The 10,231-nt window shown below is 35.1% G+C and overlaps 1 protein-coding gene across 1 annotated transcript in view; it reads left to right on the top strand.

The window, feature by feature from the left end:
• The first annotated feature begins 858 nt into the window (after positions 1–858).
• Positions 859–10,231, top strand: part of ELP2 (elongator acetyltransferase complex subunit 2) — a 40,065-nt gene continuing 30,692 nt past the window's right edge. Inside the window, exons 1-4 of the mRNA XM_019471359.1 lie at positions 859–939; positions 2,759–2,909; positions 4,221–4,298; positions 9,328–9,392. Of these exons, the coding sequence (XP_019326904.1) occupies positions 4,262–4,298; positions 9,328–9,392 (102 nt within the window). The 5' untranslated portion in view covers positions 859–939; positions 2,759–2,909; positions 4,221–4,261. The remainder of the gene's footprint in view (positions 940–2,758; positions 2,910–4,220; positions 4,299–9,327; positions 9,393–10,231) is intronic.

Here is a 10,231-nt window from a genome sequence, read left to right as displayed (position 1 = left end):
CTGCTGCCACTGGGCTCTTTACTAAGGGTTTGTTTGGAGTTTTGCGTATTTTGATTCTGTAAGCCGATTTGCAGTGCCTTTTAAGAAATCTCGGACTACAAAAATGTAAGTTGCATAGAGGTCATATCCACGAAGAAATAAACCTTTAAGATAAAAATGTCTGAGACCCTTATGAGGCTTCTGCTTGATAGTAATTCCAGGTTTTAAAGTTGCTTAGTGCAGACTTTTCAAAGGCACATGTTCTTGCCCTTAGGCATGTATAGAAACTCACTGACAAAGAGAAATGGGGCTGTTGATTAGACTGTTAATGTAACGTGCCTGTTGCTTTTTTTAGGGGGAAGTACTGAGATGAAAACATTCCTCTTTAATAGTAGTATAAACTGTCATCCTTTCAACTGGTTGTACTAAAACATTTTCTTCTTAAAATTGATTAAAAAAAAAAAGTTATTTTCAGGGAACTTGGGAATTATATTTTCATGTGAAGCTTTGAATTCTGTTGGGTTAGATTTCCTTTGCTTTATTTTCCTATCCTCCAAAAAGACCAAACAAAAGAAGAAAATATTAAATTACTCTATTGGATTTGAGAATCTTTTTTGAAAGATATTTTCATCACATTCATATGGAACTCTAAATATTCCTGTGGCTATTCTCTTTCTGTTGTCTTAGAGGATACCTTTGCTCTTAAACTGTCCTGCACAGTGCAACTCGTATTAGCTATACTTTACTTTGATGGAAACTTTGCTTACAGCTGATACATGATATTTTCTGAGTAGTAACCAATGTAACTGCTTGTGTTGTTGACTGCTGTTGCAAAGTTAGTGTTCACAAAACTTAACCAAAATGTATTTTTTAGCTTCTGAAACGGAGTTAATTTCTGGTGGATCTGATAAACAACTCATTCTTTGGGAATGGAAAGGAACAAGAGCGTGGAATAATCAGGTAAGCAGGAATAACCTTTTTTTTAAGCTTCCCCCCCGCCCCTAGTTTCTCACATGCCACAAATGATCTGTTTTGTCTGTATTTCGTATTCATACCTCTTTGTTTTACCTTGACTGTTAAAGCCCGTGTGTATATCCTTCAAATTGTTGGTATTCTGTCATGCTATGTTTTACCTTAAAAGTTGTTTCTTCTTTTCTGTAGTTCAGATCTTTTTTCAAATCAGCTTTCATTAATAAATTAGCTAACCAGTCATCAGGTGGATTTGTCTAGCCTGTCTAAAAGATGTTGTTTGTACGTTCTTGAGTCATCAGCTTTCTGATCTCATGTAGTACTCTTCTTTAAGCTGCCTTAAAATCTTGAAACTTTGAGGTTCATTTTTAATTGACGTTTCCTGTACCCTTCTTCCTCATTTCTAGTGATTTCCATTCAATCTGTGTAACCGTGTAGTGTTTGTAGATAGGTAGTCTTTCCAGAATGATACACAAGTTGGGGTAGGTATTTAAAACAAACAAATAAACAAAAAAACCCTCCCCAAAACAAAACCAAAAAAATCTGTGCAACAATTGAATTTTGTCAGCGAAAATGAGAAAATTAAGGAGATACGCTAATTTATTATTCATACTGTAAAAATGTAAGGCAAAAGATGGAGTATGGTGTAAAAGAGCCTTCAGAATGAACTGAAATTTAGATAACAAATTAGAATATCTTTTTCATCTAACTTTGAAAATCTTACATATTAGGTGTTGATTTGTGAATGGCTGTGTGGGTAATCCATTTCATAGGCTGTCTCAAACTAGATTAGACTTGGCGTTTTAAAATGCATGAGAATCTGTAGTAGGGGGAAGTGCACCTAGAGTAGTTGTTATCAGGTGTGTTTGATGGAGGAATGTTCTTAGAAACAAATAATTTCTCATCCTGATCTATTGTAACTGTTTACATATTTATTTAAAATACTTTACAGATTTCTTTGTTAACCTCTTCTGCTGATGAGGTGCACAGCCTTATGGCAGTCTTTGAAAAAGAATGTGGCTAAATGTGCACATTTTAATGACAGTTCTAGACTAGTGTAGATTCTTAAAAACAGGCAGAGTTCTATATGGGACCAATCGAAAATTCTTAACTGGGGCCTACCACGCTATATTTTGGAAAGAGATGTCAAGTGCATTTATCACAAAATTTGGGTAAATGCTGGATGACTTCAGGTCACAGAATTAAAAGCTTCTCGTTTTGCTCTTTGTGTTTATGAGGAACAGGTTATAAAGTGAATCACCTGTATTCGTTCATTAAGAAAGTAGGTACTTAAGTCTAAATTTAGAGGTTTTGTTTTTAACGTTGGTATTTTGAAGGAGTAAAAAGCTGTTTTGATTTGCGAGAACACACTAAACATTGCTGCTACGTATTCCATTGTGTTCTCTGCTCTGTCTCCTTCGCTAAGGTTCTCCAAACTTTTATGAGATGTTCCTTAGGGTGAGGGGCAAGAGAAGGAGAAAAAGGAAGGAAAACTGTTCTTAACTTCTATACTATTTCCAACTTTCCTCAAGGAATGGTGAGGTTTGTATAGTGTACACAGGAACATTTAATTCTGTTCAGTTTTGAACAAAGTCTTATCAAGTTAATAGTCATTACTGCTGTATCCCTTCTCTGTGTTTTCCTGGAATATGCTATAGCTTAAGCATAGCTTGGCTATAGGCAAGCTGCCATCGCAGGTATACAACTTGTTTTCAGTATTAAATTATTTTATTTCTTAAAATGGCTTTAAAAATTCTCTCAGATAAGTTGCTGGAAATTAAAACTTTGTAAAACTTTCTGATGTGTTCAGCTTGTGAAAAGCATTCCTCTCAAAGGCCACGCTGAAGCTGTTTGTGCTGTGGATGCTGTCTACCAGTCAGATGAACCTGATTTAAATCTGCTAATAGCTTCTGCAGCTTCTGACTCTACTGTGAGAGTCTGGTCTCGGCATGGTTCAGAAGGTAACTTTTTTTTTAACATTAGGGACAACGTACTGGCTCAATAAAAATGATGAATGCTTATCCATTGAAGTACTTGGCTAAATACTAACATCTTTTAATGCAACTACATTGATTTCTCTTCAGACTTTGGTACCTCAAACCCTTGTATTGCTCTTTGAAAGCTGAGGGTTATACTAGTTTAACAGCTTTGGGTCAGATTTGTTCTTCAGAATGATTTATCTTTGTTTTTAATCAGTGATGCGTTGGCTGAATTTACTTGTTTCTTCTTAATATGTATTCAGAGTCTGATAACCTGAACCATCATTTTGCCCTGTAACGTGGGGGCAGACGAGCTGTATGTGTGTGTGAAGTAAAATTACTTAGTAAAATGATTAATGGTGGCATTAAAAAGGTGAGGTTAAACTAGTGACTTGTTTGTTACTATTGAATTGAGTCCAATGAAGTTTGGGAATAATAGGATCTTGACCTTCTGGTGAACTAGGCCCTTGCATGGACATATGGGAGAACAGCTCTTTGAAATACATAAGAAATAAATAGGGTGGATAATCTAGGTTTAAAGCATTATTTGCTAGTTGAGTTGTACTGACTGCATCTCTCAAGCTACTTTCTTCCTTATCTGGTGTACTTGAGGATTTCCCATTGCCTTGTCTACATGAGAGAAATAGGTGGGAGTTGCCAATCTTCAGTCCCATGTTCTGGAAGGCATTTCTCATGCTCCCAAAGAACACCATGAAGTCCTGTCCTTTCCTTTCTGTCTTGCTGTTGTGGGTTCCAGAGATGGAAGGACTTTTTTTTTTTGTTTTTTTTTTTTGTTTTTTGTTTTTTTTTAAATTCTGCTTCTGTAGAGAGTTTTTTCTGCTACCCTGTTGGTTATTCTGATCTTGATGGCTTACCAGTTTAACCACTTCTAGGATCTCAGGGGTGTTTGCAGGAAAGTTGGTTTTTGCTCATCTCTCTATCTGCTCTTGTAGCAAACGGATTCAGTTTTAGCTTTCTGTGTAGTGAACACTGTTGCCACAGGATATAATTTGCAGTATTTATCGCTTCTGATATGTTACCACAGTGAAGCTGTACAACTCTAATACTCAGTGGAGAACAGTGACTTACCTTCTAACTTGGCTAACTCTGGATGAATTTCTGTGGGCCCACGGAAGATAACATTATTATTTAGGCTCTTGAAAAACATAGAAGTTTTTCAGCTCCTTAAAATAAAATTGAATTGGAAATTTTAACGACATAATGACAAGAGGAAATGACAGGGTAACTGTAATACTCATGATGAATGAAATAAACACTGTTCTTGTTTTCCAGCTAAATGCATTGAAATTCTGCAGTTTGGAAATGGATTTGTTATGGATGTCTGCTTATCCTTCTTGCCTGGCAGCGATGGTAAGTACAGCTGCACATCTTGAATATCAATGCAGGAAATGTAAAATCTGAGAAATCCCCTGTGTATAATGTGTAACGGGATTTTCATTTGACCGACTCCAGACCCTTGTGCCATATTTTTTGTTTTCTATGGAATCAGCCTAAGCTGCTGCTTGTATTTAAAGATTCTCACTGGACTCTTCTTAGCAATTAGAAGAATACTGGCTGATTACAGTGTCTTCAGAATGATGCTCAAATGGAGTTCTTTAAGCTCTCTGTCTCAGAGTTCAACTAATAAGGGGGTAACAGGACTGTAAGTGAATCGGATAGGATGGTGCTGTTAGTTTCACCCGCTCCTTGTGGTGCTGCTGCTTATGTTTGTTTTTGTTTGGATTGAAGGGCAAGATCCAGAAAAAGAATCTGCAGGCCTGCATCAAAAATTGGAGATTAAGGAGCAGTGTTTATCACCTGTTCGGTCTTAAACGTGAAAAAATTTAGATGCTGAACAAGTTTAACCTGCCTGTTCAGTACGGTTTATATAGTTTTCTGTTAACATAAATGTTCAGATTTTGTAGCCTGCCGCAAACATATTCTTCTGTTGCAAATCTGTAGAAGGTATTTTTTTTTTTAAAACTAAATGTATCCTCTAGTGCAATACAAGCCAGATAAATATGGTGAGTTAGGTTTGTGTTTAGGTATCATTAGAACCTTTCACCTGGATGGAGGAGTGCCAGGCTCCCAAGAGAGTAAGAAACTTTAGTACTTTTTCTATCTGGAGTTTTCAACTCTTCGCTGCATGCGTTCCACGCTGATGTGTTGTTTGATTATATGCCTCCAGAGCAGTTATACAGAAGCTTATTTTATTCTTCGGCTTGTGATAATTCTGGGAGACACGAAAGCTCTATCAAGATATGTCATCCCATTTGGAAATGCCAATGTCCGTTTCCAGAGTGTGTCTGATACTAAAAGCAGTGTCTGCACCACTGAAGAACTTTAAACCTCTCACTCTCTATTTTTCCTGTAAATGTACTAAGAGGTGGTTGTTGAGATGAAGTTAAAAGGCTTGAGGGTAAATTAAAATCATTACCTCCAGCGTGAATTTTCATTAGAAGTGAAGTGTCTGTGGTGCCAGTTTAAAAAGTATAAAATTCATATTGCAAAGCAATAGATTATTTCTTCATTTATGATACTGTACAGGTAAGAAATTCTCAGTGTAACACTTGAGTAGTGCATCTGTTTAACATTGAAATCATGTTGTAGAGAAGAGAAGTAACCATTCATTTTGGAAAAACCTTAAATGAAGATCATCATATTAATTCTTAAAACTAAATGCTTCTGAAACCAAAATTGCATGGACTGCTTGATGCTTCTTTAAATGGTGGAATAGCAAGCATTTTGTTTTGCTGTGAAAATCTCCCAGAGTACCCAAAACCCAGTGTTGCTTAAAGTTGCATTCAGAGCAGGACAATCCTTTATTATGGCCTCTTCCCATCCCAATTCAAATTAGTTATCCAAAACAACACAGTGCTCATAACCTGAAAGAGTACTTTACTTCTCTGAAGAACTGAAATTATTTTCAATTGAGAAATTATTTGTGTAGTTTTGTATGGAAATTTAAAAAAAAAAACCTATACGTTTATGTTTTGAATGCCAGTTGCAACATGAATGATCTGTGCTGCTGAAATTACCAAGAAACGGTTTTGGTTTTGAACCATAAATGTATGGTTAGAAACGTTTCCCCTAGAAATCTATAAAGGGGCTTTTGATAGAGCATAGTCATGTTCAGTGTTTTCTCCCTAAACCTGACATAGTAGTCCATACAACTGAACTGTTTTTGTTCTGAGGAGTATGTTAATTCTGAAACTGAAATAAAGTAGCTTAAAATATATTGTTAAGAATCTCACTGCTGATCATTTTGTCAGAAACATTAATCTGTAATGGCAATTTGGAATTTTAATGAGCTTCAGGGAAAAATGATCTATGATAACTTTAGGAGTTGCTCTGAAATCTCTATGAAGGCTACGTTGGCAGCTGTATTGAGATTTAAAGAAGCTTTTCTCTTGAGGACAATCTGCAGTTCTTAAGTCAGGAATTAAATACAGAATTACTTTTCTAGAAGTCGTAAACTACTCTCCTGAACTAGAAGCATTTACAGGAACCTCTAATTTCACCAAGCAAAGAAATTTAAAGCTTGCGTTGAAAATTGATTCATATGTAATGGATGCTTTAACTTTCAAAAGACATTGAAGTTCACGATGCCTAATATTTAACTGATTGTCCTTGAAAATAAATGATTAAAAAAAAAGTTAATAACCATTTTTGTGAAGAAGTCAAATGGGGAAAGCCAATAAGACTGCTCATAAAAACCTGAACAATCACGTGCAGCTGGAGTATAGCTTAAGCACTTTACTGACAGCCTCTTAGTTAAGGAGTTTCTTTACAGTTGTTTTCTGAGTCTTGAAGAAAAGCATCCTACTGTTTTGTTTGGTTGTTTTTTTTGCCTTGAAATGTCTGCAGCAACTCTGCTTCTAAAATACTGGGAATAGGATTTACTATTTTACAGATCTTGATCAGCTCTTTTGTCATATACTGTGATTCTTCCTACCACCTGGATAATTGTGGTGCCGTAGCTTGGCCTCTGACAAATAAGAATTATCTCCTCAGAGCTGAATTGCAACAGGTGAAAAAGAGTGAGTGAACTTGAAAAAGCTTTGCCGATCATATTGTCCTCATTGCAATTGGACCACAGTTTCCAAGTCTTTTTTTTTTTTTTCTATTTCCTTTGCAGGACTTTACCTCAATCAGATCCCAATTCTATTACTCTAGAGCATTTATGTGAAAAACTATATAATAGTCTGTTTTTGCCAGTTATATACTTCTTGATAGGACTTCTTCAGTGAAAGCATTTGCATTTGTCTGATACAGCAACTAGAACTTAATTCTCTTGTTTTTATTAGTCAAACTCTTATTCCATTCAGTAAGTATGTAATTACTGTAATGGCCCATAAAATTTATTACTCAGGAAAGGATGATACAGGCTTCAAGAATATGCATTGTATCATATTTTATGGCCCCCCCCCCTCCCTCTTGCTCTTGCCCAGTTTCCACGGACCTGAAGACCAGGTCTTCTTTCAAAACAGCTCATTACCTCCAGTCCAAAGCAGTGGGTTTTGGCCCCATGTAAGACAAGGAGGAGATGGAGGTGAAATGTGACTTAGGTTGGTGAGAAGAAGCAAGTGATGGAGGTGTAAGAAGGTGAAATGTGACTTAGAAGCATGAGAGGAGCAGCAAATAACTAGGCACAGATTTGGTACAGACAGAAGGAAGAAATTAGCATAGAGCATAAACTTATTACGAATATTCAAGTTGATTTTTGGTTTACCCATAATAAAGATAATTTTATCTCTTTAAAGGGATGACTTTTTTTTTTTGAAGGAAGTAGTTGATTTTAGTGAAACTTAGTATTTTGTTTTCTACCCAGACTTGAGAAATGCGAATGTCTAGCCTTGATAACTTATTTATTCATAATTTTCTAATTAATTCCTTTTCTTTTCCTAGTCCCTAGCAGTACTACTTCATCCTTATGACCCAAAAAGAGTGGAGTAAGGGTTAAATATTTTCCCCATCATCTTCTGTGGAAGAGATGAACTAATACACTAACTTCTCTTGTTTTCCCCTTAGACGTAACTTTGTCTGGTTTGATTCAATAGACTTATGTTTTTTGTGCACTTTCTAGATAGCTCCTAGAAGTAAACTACTATGCAAGACTTGAGTAGGTGTATATAATGTTAATTGCTTTCATATCCTTGTGTACAGTGAGTGGTGGTCTGTTTTCCTTTTTTGGTCTGTCTTTTTATTTCCTGTATAATAATTGCGCTAACTCCATTTGTATACTTATTTCAGTTGATTTAGGAGCTTGAATTATATTAGTTCTGAGTCATTTTGTTTTGCTGCTTGCTCCTTTTGTATTTAGAGAAAATGCCTGTTGATACCAATAAAATAAACATAATTAATTAATAATCTCTGATACTTGAACTTCCTACAGATATGAGCTTGAAAGAAACTACTCTTTAGCATCTTAAGTATTTGTAGACATTATTTACATGCCAAAATAACTTCTCAGTTTTGTGTTCTTGAGATACTAGTTTATTTCAAATAGTATTAGGTGTCTTAAATTAGAAAACATAAAAAAGTGGTATCATGCTTGCCTGTCTGTTTGTATTAATATGTTTATTGATGCTATATTAATTTTTATATTATTTATATAATTTTTCATATCCTAGAATATTAGATTTTGTAACTCGAGTAAAAGACTTTTTAGGGTTAAATATTTTCCCCATCATCTTCTGTGGAAGAGATGAACTAATACACTAACTTCTCTTGTTTTCCCCTTAGACGTAACTTTGTCTGGTTTGATTCAATAGACTTATGTTTTTTGTGCACTTTCTAGATAGCTCCTAGAAGTAAACTACTATGCAAGACTTGAGTAGGTGTATATAATGTTAATTGCTTTCATATCCTTGTGTACAGTGAGTGGTGGTCTGTTTTCCTTTTTTGGTCTGTCTTTTTATTTCCTGTATAATAATTGCGCTAACTCCATTTGTATACTTATTTCAGTTGATTTAGGAGCTTGAATTATATTAGTTCTGAGTCATTTTGTTTTGCTGCTTGCTCCTTTTGTATTTAGAGAAAATGCCTGTTGATACCAATAAAATAAACATAATTAATTAAAAATCTCTGATACTTGAACTTCCTACAGATATGAGCTTGAAAGAAACTACTCTTTAGCATCTTAAGTATTTGTAGACATTATTTACATGCCAAAATAACTTCTCAGTTTTGTGTTCTTGAGATACTAGTTTATTTCAAATAGTATTAGGTGTCTTAAATTAGAAAACATAAAAAAGTGGTATCATGCTTGCCTGTCTGTTTGTATTAATATGTTTATTGATGCTATATTGATTTTTATATTATTTATATAATTTTTCATATCCTAGAATATTAGATTTTGTAACTCGAGTAATGAAGACTTTTTTTTTTTCCTTTCCAGTACCAATACTAGCTTGCGGTGGTGATGACTGCAAAATAAGTTTGTTTATACAGCAGAATGGTCAGGTAATTACAGTTTTTGTCTCTTGCTCAGAACATTACTCAGTTCTTTTGCTGCTTTTCTTGTCATGTGTGCTGCTCATTTTTTTTGAGGTTGTTCAATAACTACTATCTGTCTCTAGATAGCCATCACATACAACTTCCTCTGTTCAAATAGTTCATCCATTTTTCTAGGTAGTGATAAAATGCACATACAGAATGTTGAAGTTGGATTCAGTGCATAAAAGTGTTAGTTTTTCTTATTTTTTCCCTGTGTGAAGATACCCTGTGTTTCTGTTCCCACTGATACAAAATAGCTATGACTGTCCTTTATTGAGTATCCATGCATTGAATGGTTCATATGGAAATGATGTTACTTTCAGTTTATAAATTCTTATAATAACTGATACGATTTCTATCTGTGGAATTGTATGTTTGTTGCTAAGTATGCCCTTTGTGCTGAATGCTTGTGAATGTTGAAAGGAGTATTTGAAGGAGTATCTGATCTTCTAAAAGCACACACATTTTTCATGTATTACTCAGAAGCTGGCAATCTTTTAGTTTTTCATACGGATAAACGTTCCTTTGGAGCACTAGAAAGAGATTCTGTCCTCTTGCATCTGTTCAGAAGTTTTGTTAGACTCTAAAGCATGTGTTTGAATGACTGTTTTCCAAAACAGAAGTCAATGTCACTTCTTCTTTCTCTCTGTCACTCCCTTAAAAAACCCCTCAAACTACAAACACTGCCCCCAATGCACCAATGAACCTAACATGCAGAAACCCCCATTGAAACTGGCGTATGTAGGAACCACTTACTCTTCTGGATTTGTTCAGACACAGTCCCCTTAGAGATTAAAGAATAGATA

Source organism: Aptenodytes forsteri, unplaced genomic scaffold (assembly GCF_000699145.1).
Source record: "Aptenodytes forsteri isolate BGI_AS27 unplaced genomic scaffold, ASM69914v1 Scaffold97, whole genome shotgun sequence".
Lineage (NCBI taxonomy): Eukaryota > Metazoa > Chordata > Aves > Sphenisciformes > Spheniscidae > Aptenodytes > Aptenodytes forsteri.
Note: the sequence above shows the minus strand (reverse complement) of the source record. Positions and strands in the feature narration are given on the sequence as shown.